This window comes from Sturnira hondurensis, unplaced genomic scaffold (genome assembly GCF_014824575.4).
Source record: "Sturnira hondurensis isolate 20B ecotype Veracruz unplaced genomic scaffold, ASM1482457v3 Scaffold0010874, whole genome shotgun sequence".
In the NCBI taxonomy this organism is placed as follows: Eukaryota; Metazoa; Chordata; class Mammalia; order Chiroptera; family Phyllostomidae; genus Sturnira; species Sturnira hondurensis.
The window spans coordinates 56,672-73,106 of record NW_028083505.1 but is presented as its reverse complement, the minus strand read 5'-3'; the positions used below and the strand labels follow the sequence as shown (position 1 = coordinate 73,106).

General features: G+C 42.7%; 1 protein-coding gene across 1 annotated transcript; it reads right to left on the bottom strand.

Annotated features, from left to right (window-relative positions):
• Positions 1-1,311: 1,311 nt before the first annotated feature.
• Positions 1,312-5,907, bottom strand: LOC118996161 (mannose-binding protein A-like). Its single transcript, XM_037059438.1, has 5 exons — positions 5,738-5,907; positions 4,158-4,347; positions 3,641-3,757; positions 2,442-2,516; positions 1,312-1,771 (listed from the first exon to the last, which is right to left on the bottom strand). Exons 2-5 carry the CDS (start codon positions 4,336-4,338, stop codon positions 1,398-1,400), a joined length of 747 nt encoding a protein of 248 aa, XP_036915333.1. The 5' UTR covers positions 4,339-4,347; positions 5,738-5,907; the 3' UTR covers positions 1,312-1,397.
• Between the last annotated feature and the right edge of the window lie 10,528 nt (positions 5,908-16,435).

The window sequence follows — 16,435 nt, the reverse complement described above, 5'->3', positions numbered from 1 at the left end:
TCAGAATCCTGATCAGAGGGAGGTTTGAGTTGCTGACCTGGTGACCTACAGGGTGTGAACCTCACTGTGGGGGGGGGGGTTTCCTCCTGTCTCTACCAATAATCCTCTACCATTGACCTATAATGGGATGAGGATGTCACAGAAGGAAGGGGGTGCTGAACACAGAGAGCCTGAGACCAATAGTGCCCTGTGAAGGGGGTAGTCAGGAGTCTGCCTGACCATTGGCCTCCCTAGTGAGGTTGCTGCATGGGCCACAATATCAAATCGGTTTCCTAGAATATGTAGGAAGGAAAGACTGTCCTTTTCCCCTCAAGACCACCCTAGTGACTATAAGGAGGTCACAGCCACTTGGGGAGGATGAGGAGATTCCTGAGACTAATCATTGTGCCCTGTGTTGGAGTGGAAGAAAATATTCAATGGAAAGTAACTTCACAGGGTGTTGTGATCATATATTTCTAAGAGGAAAGGCCATGGTGAGTAGCCACACTGAGGTCTGTAACATTTTTGGTAAAAGGTTTACCTTTGTCTTAAGCAAGCTGTGCCCATTGTTTCTAGGCATTTAGGTTAGTACACCTTTGCAATGCATATTTTCAGACCCCTCAGGAGAAAACACCCTCAGGAGGACACCTACTCTTCTTAACTATCTTGGAATCCATTCCCCACCTTGCTTCCATACCTTTGTGTAATCTTCCTTACCTTCCCTCCTTAACTCCAAATGCATAACATAACCTGTAAAGTGTCATTCTGAGAAGCATTTTCCCAGTCTGTTGTCTTGCTTTGAGTATCCTTTGCTTGGTTCAAATAAACTCATATAAAAATTCTCTACAGGTTTGGAAGTTCTAAGATTATAATTGCATACTGCCAGGTGACACATTATGGTGGTGAAGGGTGTTCTGGTGCAGCTCACAAACAACTAAAGACAGTATCCGTGTCATAGATAGGGCTGGGCTGGCCACGGGAAGGAACCGCGGGCGGGAGAGTTTGGCATCAATAGTGGCAGCACTTGGATAAAAAGGAATTGGAACTCTTGGAGGCTGAGATCTGCTGCTGACTCTGACACTGATGTGGCCCTGCATTGGTTCCTCTGGGGTCTGCAGTGTCCTCACTGGAAAGGAGAAGATTAGCCTGGGCCCTTTCCATGGTTGACTGTGACCCAAAGCTGTGCTCTCAGGCAGAACAGAGGGTGTCCTTTGCCACGAATGAGACCAGAAAGCCTCATATCCCACTTTCAACCACTTTTCACTTCCTCATCCCACAATCAAATGCATCGCTTCCATTTCCTCCCAACCCCATGAAGAAATGAGTCAACTCTGGGCATGAGAAAACCATCACTGAATTCTCTTGTGGAGCAGCAGAGAGCTCTGCAGAGAGCCAAGGATGGGTTGAGGAATGCCTCTTCAGGCTGGGAATTCACAGACAGCCAGGTAGGAGGAAGAACAGGAGACATCATTCCACAGTCCGTCGGTTCGAAGGACCACACAGTCCTCCTTTGAGCCAAAGTCATTAGGCTCATCTTTCTTCCAGTTGCTGTAGGTCAGTCTCCCTCCTGTCACATACACAAACTGGCCTTCGGTCACTTCATCTGTGATGCCCAGGAAGAGACTGTCCTCAGCCACATGCTGGATGGCCTGATTCTCCTCAGCATTCTTGGGGGTGGCCACAGTGGCCTGGAGCTCAGTGCACAGAGCCTTCACCTTGGAAAAAGGCATCTTTTCACCATTGGTCACATAGAGCTTCTTTCCAGATCTTTTGCCCAAGGAGAATGTTTGCACTGAAATCACAAAGGAGGGAGGGGTTGGCTTGACTTGGAGCCCAGCCCAGGACAGTAGGCACAAGGGCCCTTGACTGGGTACTGAGGTCTCTGGAAAGCAGCCTGTGCTCAACCTCCTGACCACCTGAGGTCAGGTCCCAGTAAGGAGGAGCTCCTCAGTGGTGGAGCAAGGCCCTGGCAGAAAGACTGGTTTCTCCTGGGATATCCTGCCCTTGAGGCAGACCATGTGTTACAGACTGGGCTGGTGCAGGTGAACATAGAAAAACACACTTAGACGTGATGTCATGCTTGGACACCAGGATAAGAAAGAGGCATGGACAGCTGTCTGTGTACAGTGGATGCCAAGGAAGGAGCGAAGATTCCTGAGTCAATCAACCTCCATGCAATCTTTCCTTTGCTGCTTCTCTGCTGTGTGCTGTCGAATGAATTATTTATGATTCCTGGACCTATTTTCTCTCATCTATAAACAAAATAAGTGTAATGCCCACAAACAGCATTGGTGAGAGGATTGAATGAAACCATATTATGAGAAAATGCACACCTAGCCTAGGCCTTGGTGTATAATAAGTACCCAGATATGTTAACTCCCTTTCACCCTCCTGAAATCCTAGAGCCGTCTGAAGAAAAAGGCAAGAGTTAGGAATGCAGTGTGTGCAGAAAGAAGGCTTACGTTTTTTCATTTGGTACAGTTGGGACTTCAGGTGCCTTATCTCGCTCTCTAAGTCAGCCAGCGTGGTCTCAGAAACTGCAAGGCAATAGGGAGAGGGTATCTATTGAGAAAAAGACCTTAAATTGGAGAGAAGAGTATTCGGAAGCTCATTAAGAAGTTATGCTTATTCCACAAAATAAGAAAATAAAAGAAGGAAAAAGGAGAAAATAAAAACTGCATTCCTGCATTTGCAGATATAATTCATAACTCTTATAAATTATACATCTGAAACCACTACTAATAATAACAACAACTTCTAAACAATTGCTCTGGATCCTTTTCTTCACAAAGTGTGTAAATATTGTAATACTGTAGTTATTTATCCAAAAAGTGGTTCCCTGGCCAGGTGGCTCAGTTTGTTGGAGTGTTGTCTCCTACACCAAAAGTGTGCGGGTTCCATTCACAATCAGGGCACATACCTAGGTTGTGGGGTTTGTGCCTGTTCAGGACACTTTCAGGAGGCAACTGATTGATGTTTCTCTGTCACATCCATGTTTCTCTCTCTCTCCCTCTCTATCTTTTCTTGTCTCTCTAAAATAAATGAACATATTCTTGGGTGAGAATTAAAAAATAAAACCTAACTCATTCTTCTTTTTGAAAAATTTTCTTTATCATTCTCTGTTATTTGTTATACTTTGCAAACTCTAATATTTTTATTATAGTGATAGGCCTATGGAGAAATATTAATATATGGTCATCATTTTTCTTTTGTTGTCACTAATTACTTTATTTCACTCTGAATTAGTTAGTTTATGTAGTTGCTTTATTACTGTATTGAACCAGGGCTGTTATGAAGCAGTCCATTTTCCTGCCACTCTTGTGACAATAGACTTAAACCGAACACCCCAGAGGACCTATTTCCTCCCTCGCATCCTGGAGCCTCACATTGCACTGTTCCAGCTGAAGAAGCACAGGGGTCCATCTTCTGCAATGGCCTGCTCAGGTGGTGGCTGACAGGGGTGGGAAGTGTGTACTCAGGCACCCATGGGAATCCCTTCAGGCCCCAAGTGAGACTGGGAGGAACGAGAGTGCTGGGTCAGGAAGCAGAGGTGAGCATCCACCAGTGGGGCAGCAAGAGAAGGGTCACCTCCCACGTGGCCCTCAAGTTCCCAGGGCCCTGGGTCCCCTTAGCCCACTCCATGCTGGGATGAGGTCCTTACCTGAAGTGCCTCCACAGTCTCCTTTTTGGCCCTTTAGTCCTGCTAACCCAGGAGCTCCTGGAATTCCTGGAGGCCCCATTTTCCCCGGAGGGCCCTGCAAGCCTCTGGGCCCTTGCCCTGTTGGAACATGAAGGAAATGTGACCCCGTGGCTGTTGCTCATTCTCTTCCATCAAAAGCCCCGTACTAGATTCACTTGAGTGCAGAAACCACCAGTACAGTAGTGGTGACCTGGAAACAAAAGATCCTCCTGCATCCCAGGGCCAGCTACCCAGACAGGCAGGACAGCCCTCGTTAGGGACAACCACACCTCATCAATTCCTGTGTGGAAAGTCGGGATCCAGGAGAACCACAGAAGCATTTTTGTTTTGGAGAGAATGAAATTGTACAGGAATTACTCTGTTATTCATCACCAATCATAATGGAAGGTGAGCCTGCTCATGGCTCTGTGCTAGACCCCTCACAGGGAACAGTCTTCTCTTGGGAGTAGATTGAAGAAGTCAGACCAGCCTGCTGCACCTGGTTCTCCTTTCTCTCCTTTGGGTCCATCTCGCCCATCTCTGCCTGGAGTGCCATTGGTGACCGGGATGCCACAGGTAATCACTGAACAGGTCTTCTGGGCATCCTCACAGGTTTTTATTTCTGAGCAGGACACCATCACCGCACACAGAAGGACAGGAAGTGATAAAAACTGGAACATGGTCTTTACCTGGTAGTGGAGTAAGTCAAGGAAAATAATTCCATCTTAGCTCATTTAGTCAACATTCACTACCACCTCTGGTATGTTGGACCCTGTGCTCAGGACAGCACACACAGAGGGGACATCACAACCCTTGGCTCTGAGTTACTCCCAGGCTACTGAAGAGTCAGACAAGTAAAATGTGTTAGAATTAGTTCAGTGCTAAAACAAAGGTAGATGCAAGAGGACTGTGAGAGGGGCCTGTTCTCCCTGGACCTCAAGTGCTTCTGTGAGTACAGGGTATAAGGTTAGAAAGTTCCTATGCATGAGAGCCTATGGGGCCTGGACAAACTAGCTCTGTTCCTGGTGGCCTCCCACAAGGGCAAGCTCATTATGTGTGTGAGCTTTGGCTCCTCTCTCAACCCCATTTTTCGAGATCAAGTGAGCCTCAGTTTCCCTCTTCTTCCCCTTCCTACGTGCCCTAAAGCTAGACTGAAACTATTGGAGGTGAAGTGAGGCTCCACAGTGTCCATTTCTTGGTGGGAACTGGTTTATGACATCCTGTCTCTTGTTTCACATAAAAATCTGTATTTTACCCTTCAGGGCTCAACCTACCCTCAGAACCACAGCTGTTTCCCCAGAACCTGTCAATCATTTTGTCTAAAGTCTCTATTTAGTGTTGAGCCCTTTCTGGGTGCTTAGGATCCAGAGTACCCTGAGGTAGTGCTCTGACCCTCAAAAGAAACCTTCTTTGATCATTCAATCTTGCCTCATGAGACTCAATTTTTCTTTCCTCACTTGGCTTGAAATTTTCTACTGTGAGAACTTTTTTTTCCCAGTCAGAACCCAGGCTCCTAAAATTTCTGTTCACACTGGGCCTGGTAGGATTTCAGCTCCTGCTTCTTCTCCTGCCTGGATTCTCTGCATGTTGCCCAGAGGCCTACCTAGCTTTGTACCCCCGTCCAACTGCTAGATTCCCCCAAATCTTTCCTTGGTCTGGCTCCTTTTCCAGGAAGCTGTGGCAGCTCAACCCCCATGGGCCTCTCCTTCTGCTCCTCTCTCACTGCGAATCCTAAAGTTGCTGGTAACTACTCATGTGCCCATGTCTCCCCTGCCAGCTCCCTTATGCATTCCTGTCCTCCAGGACTCAGTGAGAAGTAGTGAGTTAGAACGAGCCCTTATCACCTTCTTCTTCACCTTTTCTATTTCTATCTTTCCCCCCCTTCCTTGATTATACTGGAGGCCAAGGTCAAGCTTAAACACACTCTACTTTCATCCTTTCCTTTGGCTGAAAAGAGCACTTTTCGGTTTGCAGATGGTCACGTGGATCCAAGAAGAACATAAATGCCACAGAGCAGAGAGAGATACAAAGGCCCTGAGTGGGCCTGACAACCCCACCAAACCCCTGCCTTGATCTCACCAGTATGTCAAGTGACCAGACTCTTGGCCCTGGTCTCTACCGCTGACTCCAGAAATGACTTACTAGGGATTCTTCAGAGCATGAAGGCTGTGGTAGGGAAGCTGTCTCCCAGCCCAGGCTTCTGGCAGCTGTTTCAACAATGCTAGGTCCACTTAACCTGGTGATCGGGGACAGTGGACTGACCTTCAACCCAGGTTAATAGACAACAGTCCTTAGAACCGCTGTAAGCTGGGTAGTTTTCCAGGGCTGCTGGCGGCTTTCCAGCCTAGCACTGGGCAGCTCTCTATTTTAAACCCTAAACTTTTCCTCCTACTGCCCCTTCCCATGCATCCATTTCTGTAGCTCAGCAACCAATCCTCTAGAATCACAGATTTTCAGGATTTTTCTCTGCAGATATTATTTATGTAAGAGACATGCATTGACACTCTACCAAACAAACACATGCTTATGTGTGTGATTGTATATGTATACATGCACACACAAGCACATACCTCTGCATCTGTTCTAACTACTTCACCTTTCCATGTGTGTTTAGTTTAGTGACAACAGTGACCCACCTCATTCCAACCTTCTCATTCAGAACATTAATCAGGTGTCTTCCTTGGGCATGTCACAGGGTTATGTACAAGGAGAAGTATTTGTAGGTAACTTACATTCAAAGCTGAAGGTGGCATTTGCATTGGCTGTTCTGGCTTAGAACTCTTGTCTCTATCTTTGCAGAATTGTTTGTGTTCATTCAGATTTCAGCTTAAATATTATCTCTAAAGAAAGGGCTTTTCCCTAGCCATATAACTTTAACTAGCCCCTCTATTGTGAAATTATAATTCTCCACTTAGCTTGTAATTTATCTCCATGTAAAATAATCTTTATTCCATTGCAAATTATTGGCCATATGATTCCTTTAGAACAGAATAGAAGTCTTCTTCAGCTGCTGTATTTCCACCTAGAAGAGTGTCTGGAAACAGAATTAATGCTCAATAGACATTCATTAATGGAACAACTGAATCCTCCAGCATCGCATCCTAAAAGCAGCCCTCTTGATTCCTCTACAGCTAGAGTGAACATCTGTGACTACCTTTTCAGTGTTCTTACTTTTCTAGGACTGGAGCTTTGTTTGATTCACCTGCTTGTCTCTAAGGAGCAACCCAGGGTTGGGTACAAAGAAGGATCCACTGAGAGAGTAAGGAGAGAAGCAGAGACCATGAATGGCACAGATACCAGGCCAGTCCGTGGCTCCTCCACGCCTGGGTTTCTAGTGCTGTCAGTATTGCCAAAGCCTAATCAAGTGACCTTTTTCAAGTCCCTGACCTGACTTTGATTCCTACCCTCCGCAAAACTTACATTCCCTCTTTAAAACACTTAGTCTTATCAAACGACTCAAAAGATTTGCTTCTTTCCTGGAGTAAAGCAGGAACTGGACCACTTTTCTTTGGCTATGCTTTGTAATTGGTGTTTTGACTTCTCAAAAGTCATCAGTCCTGTGTACTCAAGTCCTCATGCCCTTCTCAGCAGCCCTCTCAGGTTCCTATTGTAAAGGAACCAGGCAGTAAGGGGACCATTGTAAAGAAGACTCCTCTAGGGACTGTGTTTCCTAATTCCATTGACACAACTTTGAAGGGCCCACAGTCTCAGATAACAGGGAACATTCAACCCATAAAGCAAATGAATAGGCCTCCCAGAAAGGTGGAAATTTGAAACTGAGTGGCTCACATAAAACCAGAACCATACATGTGCTATAGACTTAGAGAAAGGGGGTCTTGGGATAGAAGGGAGAAGATAAGGCAGGAGGAGGGAAGAAAGTGCACTGTCAGTGAAAGGATAATAAGAAAGCCTTGACTTTATAAGGAAAAATGATCCTCTTTTGAGTGCACATGCCCACAAGTATTTCCTCTCATAGATCTGAAGTTTGAATGTATGCTATTATTTTTATTTGCTATAATTATAATTAATAAATTTTCCTGTTTATGTCAAATGAAAAATTGTATTTCAAGTGTCTCAGTTCATCACACCCCAGTGCATGGGGGGACATGCAAGCAATGAAGGATCTTACCCTTAACCCAGGCATCTCAGGATTTGCTCAGATGGAACCAGGTGAATTTAAGTTCACCTTGCAAAAATGATCAAACACAGTAGGAAATAAGCAGAGTGAAAGCTGGCTGAGATGACAAACCTCAGAAATAGTTCTCCGAGTGAGTATCCAAGATGTTGGCAGACTAGGTGAATGTTATACTTGCCTCCTTCCAGGACCACACTGTAATTACAACTAAAACATAAGATAATCAACCTGAATAACCAACTGAAGACTAACTGAATAAAAGTCTCACAAACAAGAATTCACAGAAGAAGCCATGTTGAGACTGGTAGGAAGGATAGAGAGGTATAAAGGGCTGGCCCCACTCCCATGGGTGTCCACTGAGAATCTGGATGGTTATTTTAGCAGCAAAGCTTCCCTCTAAGGAGCATGGGGTCTCAGTTAGACATTAGGTTCCACAGCCCAGGGCAAAGAGCCAGAAATAAGTGCTCACACAACATCTGGCCGTGAAAATCAGCAGGTGTTTTGTCCACTGGGGGAGAGAGAAGTTTGCTAGAGTGTCAGGTACTCTCTTAAAGGGCCAATGCACCAAATCTTATTTGTAGTGATTCACCCTGGACTCTGGCAGAGGGAAGGTGCCACAGACTAGAAGTCATGTGAGGAGAGACTGATGTTCATGGCTCTGGGGAGAGAGGTCAGGGCACAGTAGCTAAGACCTCTGTGCTGAATCACTCTTCCACACTGTAGACACCATCTTTCTTGGGTGGAACATGCCCCTTCCTACAGCATCAGCCTGGAGGGACACATAGCCCCACCATCTGGACTCCTTGTTTCCCCACCCTGCAGAGATTGTGCCCTGCTAAGGAGTCAGCTGCCTGGGCCAGTGTGTAGAGATCCAGGAAGATTCAGGGGGGTTCAGTGACTGAGCGGTGTAACTTTGGGTCAGAAACCATTTCTCCCACTTTCCAATGAACCTTGGAAAGGTTCACTAATACCTCTTCCTCCTAGAAGATACTCTAACCCTACCCTCAGGGGTTGAGGTGGCCCCCACACTCTCAACTCCTGGAAGCCCACCTGGCTTAAGTCTGGGGAGAATCTGGGACAGACTGAGTTGTGTGTCTCTGGGGTGGGGGCTACTCCCTCCACTTTGCCTCAGGCCTGACTGACACTTCCCCCTCATAGGTGATCCACAATACCTACCTTTCTGACTCCCCAAACCTTATCATGTTGACCTCAGTTATAGGGAACCATTCCATGTGGCTTGGGAAATGTAGCCCAGCACCTGACTTGGAAAATTCAGTAGGGAGTGAGTCAGCACATAGAACCCACACTCACAGATAAGTTTTCCCATGGGGAATCAGGTCTGCATTGTGCCTAGGCTACTGTGAGACTTAGTTTTGCTAAAACTCCCTCACCCTGGATTGAAATTGTTTACTGTATATCTTTAGAGTAGCTTCCTAAACTATGTGCTAAATCTCCTAAGTGTGGAGTGTAACCAGTTCAACCACTTTTCCCCTTGCCTCTGAAACATGCTTCTCTTTGAAGTAATTAGTAACATTCTTTCCGTTGTTATCTATAAAAGGTAATCACGTACAGGTAATCACGTATTCCTATGTAATACATAGAAACAAATGCAAAAACACAGCCAAAATGGGGAGGTAAAGAAACAAGCCCCAAATGAAACAACAGGAGAAATCTTCAGAAAAAGAGCTAAATGAAATTGAGGCAAATAATTTACCAGATATAATTATAAATAAAAAGATATAAAATTCCAAAAAATAGTTATAAGGATGCTCAAAAAAACTGAGTAAGAACTTAAACAAAGAGATAGCAAGCATAAAAAGGAAATAGAAACACTTTTTAAAAACTCAGTAATAAAAGAAGAATATACTAGAAGGAATAACAATAGGTTGGATGGAGCAGAGGATCAAATTGGTGATTTGGAAGACAAAGTAGGAGAAAGCACCCAATCAGAGAAGCAAAATGAAAAAAAGAATTAAAAAAAATGAGAATAGTTGAAGGGACCTCTGGGACAAAATGAAGCCTAAAAACATCTGCATAATAGTGGTAACAGAAGGAGGACAGCAAGGGATCAAGAATTTATTTCAAGAAAAAACTACTGAAAACTTCCTTATTCTGATGAAGGAAAAAGACATACAAGTCCATAGAGTGCAGAGAGTCCCAAACAAGATGAACCAGAAGATGCCCGCACTAAGACACATCATAATAAAAATGGTAATATTTCAAGACTGAAAGAGAATCCTAAAAGCAGCAAGAAAAAGACAGTTACCTACAAGGGAGATCCCATTCTCTCAGCTGACTTCTCAACAGGAACATTTCGGGTCAGAAAGGATTGGCCTGAAATAGTCAAAGTGATGAGAAGCAACAAACTCCAATCAAGAATACTTTACCCAGCAAGACTATCATTTAAAATAGGAGAAATAAAGACCACCCCAGACCAGAAAAAGCTAAAGTTCATTTGCCACCAAATCAGTATTACAAAAAATGTTAAAGCATTTTCTAGAAGGAGGAGGAGGAGACAAACACAGATAAAAGAATAAAATAACAATAAATACATACACATCAATAATCACCCTAAATATAAATCACTTGAATGCTCCAAACAAAACACATAAAATAGCTGAATGTCTTGGCTGGTGTAGCTCAGCAGATTGAGCACAGACCTGCGAACCAAAGGGTCAGTGGTTTGTTTCCCAGTCAGGGCACATGTCTGGGTTGTGGGCCAGGCCCCCAGTAGGGGACATGTGAGAGGCAACCACATATTGATGTTTCTTTCCCCTTTCCTTCTCTCTAAAATAAGTAAATAAAATCTTAAAAACAAAACAGAACACATAGGTAGCTGAGTGAATATGAAAACAAAACCCATATATATGCTGACTACAAGAGACATGAATGAAATATACAAACAGACTGAAAATAAAGGAGTGGAAAAATATTTCATGCAAATAGAAATGAAAAAGCTGGGTAAAATACGTATATTTGACAAAATAAACTTTAAAATAAAGGCTATAGTAATATACAAAGAAGAACACTACATAATGATAAGTGGAACAATCCAACAGGAGGATATAACTCTTATAAACATTTAGGCATCCAACACAGGAGCACCTAAATATACAAGGCAAATCTCCATGGGCATAAATGAAGAGATTGACAGTAATAGAGTTATAGTAGGCGATTTTTAACATCCAATTGACATCAACGGATAGATCTTCCAGAAAGAAAGTCAAAGGAAACAGAGGCCTTAAATGACACATTAGATCAGTTGGATTTAACTGATATCTTCAGAGCATTTCACCCCAAAGCAGCAGAATACACATTCTGCTCAAGTTCACATGGAAAATTCATTAAGACAGACCACATATCAGGACATAAAAAAGGTCTCAATAAATTTAAGAAGATTGAAATCATATTATGCATCTTCTTTTAACACAGTGGTATGAAACTGGAAATTAATTGTAAGAACAAAAACTAAAAAACACACAAACACATGGAGGCTAAATAACATGTTACTAAACAATGAGTTAACAATGAGATCAAGGAATAAATCAAAAGATACTTTGAAACAAATGAAAATGAGAACACAACCCAAAAATCCATGGTCCACAGAGAAAGTAGTCCTAAGACGGATATTCATGGCACTATAGGTGTACCTCAAGAAACAAGAAAAACTCAAATAAACAGTCTAACTTTACACTCGCAGGACTTAGGAAAAGAACAGCAAAGCCCAAAGTGAATAGAAGAAAGGAAATAATAAAAATTAGGGAAGAAAAAAATTAAACAGTCTAAAAAAGCAATACAAAAGATCAATGAATTCAGGAGCTTGTTCTTTGAAAAGATAGACAAGATTGACAAAGCTTTAACTGGATTCATTGAGAAAAAAAGAGAAAGGAACCAAATAAATAAAGTAAGAAATGAAAGAGGAAAAGTAACAACTGATACCATAGAATTACAAGGAATTTATAAAAATATTACAAACAACTGTATGCCAACAGAGTGGACAATATATTAGAAATGGATGACTTCTACTTCTGCCAAGATGGAGGCATAGGTGGAAACACTGTGCCTTCTCCCACAACCAAGTTTGAATACAACAAAGGTTTGGAGAACAAAGACACAGCCAAAAAACAGAAAATTGAATTATATGGAAGTCCAACTACAACTAATTGTTCCACGGGGATGGTAAGAGCGGGGCAGAGCCAGCAGCGGAGCAGGGTCAGGGCAGGAAAGATTCCCCGACCTAGGCACGCAAGTAGCCCAGACCCAGTCAGGCTGTGGGGCAGACTGACCGTGATCGCACATTTGCTCACAGTGAGACAGCCATGCAGGCCCCAGAGGGCGAACCCAGTGGTGGAGGGCTGACAGCGGTGGCACAGTTGCGTGCAGTGGGATGAAACTCGCAGGCCCTGGTGACGGTGGCAGCTGCGGCGGAGGCGGCAGATGGGAGGACATTGCTCCTCTTTGACCCCACCCCTACATACAGAGTCACAACCTAGCGACTGAGTTGCCCTGCTCTGGTGAACACCTAGGGCTCCTACCCTGCTAAGTAACAGGCATGAACAGCCCAAAAGATGGCGCAAGAAGAACTCAAAGTCCCAGAGCCGATAACTAAGCGACCAAGAGATTGCCAGCCTCTCAGACGCACAGTTCGAGACACTGTTTATCAGGATGCTCACAGAACAGGTTGATTATAGTCACAAATTAGAGGAACATATGAAGGCTAAACTGATTGAAATGAAGGAAAATGCACGGGAAACCAATAGTGATGGAAGGGAAACAGGGACTCAAATCAAGGGAGTGGACCAGAAGAAAGAAAGAAACAACCAAACAGAAAAGAAGGAAGAAACAAGAATTTTAAAAAACGAGGAGAGGCTTAGGAACCTCCAGGACATCTTTAAACATTCCAACATCCGGATTATAGGGCTACCAGAAGGGGGAAAGAAACAGCCACGAATGGAACACTTATTTGAACAAATAATAAAGGAGAACTTCCCCAGTCTGGCAAAGGAAATAGACTTCCAGGAAATCCAGGAAGCTCAGAGTCCCAAAGAAGTTGGACCCAAGAAGGAACACACCAAGGTACATCATAATTACATTAGCCAAGATGAAAAGGAAGGAGAGAATCCTGGAAGCAGCAAGAAATAAGGGGACAGTCACCTACAAAGGAGTCCCCATCAGACTGTCAGTGGATTTCTCAGAAGAGACCTTCCAGGCAAGAAGGGGCTGGAAAGAAGTATTCCAAGTCATGAAATCCAAAGACCTACAGCCAAGATTGCTTTATCCAGCAAAACTTTCATTCAGAATGGAAGGACAGATAAAGTGCTTCTCAGATAAGGTCAAGTTCAAGGAGTTCATTATCACCAAGCCCTTATTATATGAAATGTTAAAAGGACTTATCTAAGAAAAGGAAGATGAAAAATATTAACAGCGAAAGGACAGCAAACTCACAGTTATTAACAACCACACCTAAAACAAAAGCAAACCAAGAGGACAACTGGATGAGGAGTGGAACCATAGAAATGAAGAACACATCCAGGGTTAGCAACAGGGGAGTGGGAGGAGGAAAAGGGGGGGAGAAGGTACAGAAAATAGCATAGAGGGTAGGTAGAAAATAGATAGGAGGGAGGGCAAGAATAGTAGGGGAAATATAGAATCTAAAGAAGTTGAGACACGTGGTTATAAACTAAGGGAGGGGGAGAATGGTAGGGGAGGGAGTGTGTGGGTGGAGGGGAATGAAGGGGGGGAATAGAACAACTGTAATGGTATAATCAATAAAAAATATTTAAAAAAGAGAAATGGATGACTTCTACTAACATACAATTGTCCTGAACTGAATAAGGAGGAATTAGAAAATCCGAATAGACCAATTACAACTAATTAAAATGAAGCAGTAATAAAAAAAAAAACACCTCACAACAAACAAAATTTCTAGACAGGAAGGCTTCATAGGTGAATTTTATCAAGCATTCTAAGAACTAACACCTCTACTTCTGGAAGTATTTTTTAAAAATTCAGAAGCAGTAAGTGTTCCAAGCTCATTTTGCTTTTTTTCATATTTTTTCTATTTTTTTGTTGTTCAAGTACAGTTGTCTCCATTACCCCCCCCCACTGCCCCCCACCCTAGATACCCCCACCTCCCAACCTCATTCCTTCCCCACTTTGTTTTTGTCCGTGGGTCCTTGATGCATGTTCCTTGACAACCATCCCCCCCATTATCACCCATCTCCATCCCTTCTGGTTACTGTCAGTTTGTTTTTTATTTCAATGTCTCTGGTTATATTTTCTTTGCTTTTTTGTTTCATTGATTAGGTTCAACTTATAGGTGAGATCATATGGTATTTGTCTTTCACTGCCTGGCTTATTTCACATAGGATAATGCTCTCCAGTTCCATCCATGTTGTCATGAAGGATAGTAGCTCCTTCTTTCTTTCTGCTGGATAGTATTCCATTGTGTAAATGTACCATAGTTTTTTCATCCACTCATATACTGATGGGGACTTAAGTTGCTTTCAGCACTTGGCTATTGTAAATCATGCTGCTATGAACATTGGCAAAACACCAGTTCAAAAGGACCTATGTACACTAAGCTCATTTTACAAGGCTAGTATTATTCTAAAACCAAATAAAACCTTATTCCAAAACCAGGTAAGGACACTACAAAGAAAATAAATTATAGGTCAATAACTCTGATGAACATAGATGTTAAAAGCCTCAAGAAAATAGGTGTGTGTGGGGGGGGAACACAGACCTGGAAAATTCTGCCTTACAGCCCAGTTTTCAGAAATGTAGCCATTACATATATTAGAAATAGCTATAACTTCATTTTATATGGTAAAATCATATAAACTATATGATATATAGTGAATGGTGAGGTGTAGTTTTGTATTCAACTTTTTAAAAGTTTTTTAAAAATCTATTTAATTATTTTTCAAGTACAGTTTTCTGTCTATTACTCCCATCCCATCCCACCCCCCGTGCTCCCCCTCCATCCCATTTCCACCCTTCTCAGTTGTTGACCATGTATCCTTTATATATGTTCCTCTAAATCCACCCCCTATTTCCCCTGAAATTCCCTCCCCTCTCCCCTCTGGTCCCTGTCAGCCTCTTCTCTATTTCAGTGTCTTTGGATATATTTTGCTTGCTTGTTTGTTTTGTTGTTTAGCTTCCTGTTAAAGGTGAGATCATATGGTATTTGTCCTTCAACACCTGGCTTATTTCACTCAGCATAATGCTTTCCGGTTCCATCCATGCTTTTGCAAAAGGTAGGAGCTCCTTTCTTTCTGCGGCATAGAATTCCATTGTGTATATGTACCATAGTTTTCTGATCCATTCATTTACTGACGGGCACCTAGGTTGCTTCCAACTCTTGGCTATTGTAAATTGTGCTACTATGAACATTGGGGTGCACAGGTTCTTTGGGATTGGTTTTTTAGGATTCTTAGGATACAATCCCAGCAGTGGAATTGCTGGGTCAAAAGGCAGGTCCAATTTCAGTTTTCTGAGAAAATTCCATACTGTTTTCCATAATGGTTGTACCAGTGTGCAATCCTACCAACAGTGGACCAGAGTCCCCTTTTCCCCACACCCTCTCCAACATTTGTTGTTTATTGCTTTGTTTATGATAGCCATTCTCAATGGTGTAAAGTGGAATCTCATTGTGGTTTGAATTTTCATCTCTCTGACAGCTAGCAATATCGAGCATCTCTTCATGTGTCTCTGGATCCTCTGTATGTCCTCCTTGCAGAAGTGTCTGTTCAAGTCCTTTCCCCATTTTTTAATTGGGTTAGTAGTCTTCTTAGAGTGAAGTTGTGTGAGTTCTTTGTATATTTTGGAGATTAAAACTTTTTCTGAGGTATCATTGGCAAATATGTTTTCCCATACAACTGGTTGTCTTTTTATTTTAATACTGTTTTCTTTAGCCGTGCAGAAACTTTTCATTTTCATGAGATCTCATTTGTTTATTCTTTCCTTTATATCCCTTGCTCTAGGGGACATATCAGTAAAAATGTTGCTGCATGAAATATCTGATATTTTTGTGCCAATGTTCTCCTCTAGGACTTTAATTGTGTCACAGCTTATATTTAAGTCTTTTATCCACCTTGAATTTATTTTGGTGTATGATGTAAGTTGGTGCTCGAGTTTCATTTTTTTGCATGTAGCTTTCCAGTTCTCCCAACACCATTTGTGGAAGAACCTATCTTTACGCCATTTTATGTTACTGCCCCCTTTGTCGAATATTAATTGACTGTAGAGAGTTGGGTTTATTTCTGGGTTCTCTATTCTGTTCCATTGGTCTGTGTGCCTGGTTTTATGCCAGTACCAGGCTGTTTTGATTACAGTGGCCTTGTAATACAGTTTGATATCAGGTATTGTGATCCCTCCTACTTTGTTCTTCTTTCTCAAAATTGCAGCTGCTATTCAGGGTCGTTTATGGTTCCATATAAATTTTTGAAGTGTTTGTTCTATGTCTGTGAAATATACCATTGGTACTTAAATAGGTATTGCATTGAATCTGTAAATTGCTTTGGGTAGTATGGACATTTTGATGATGTTAATTCTTCCAATCCATGAACATGGTATATGTTTCCATTTGTTTGTGTCTTCCTTGATTTCTTTCTTCAGTGTTGTGTAGTTTTCTGCATACA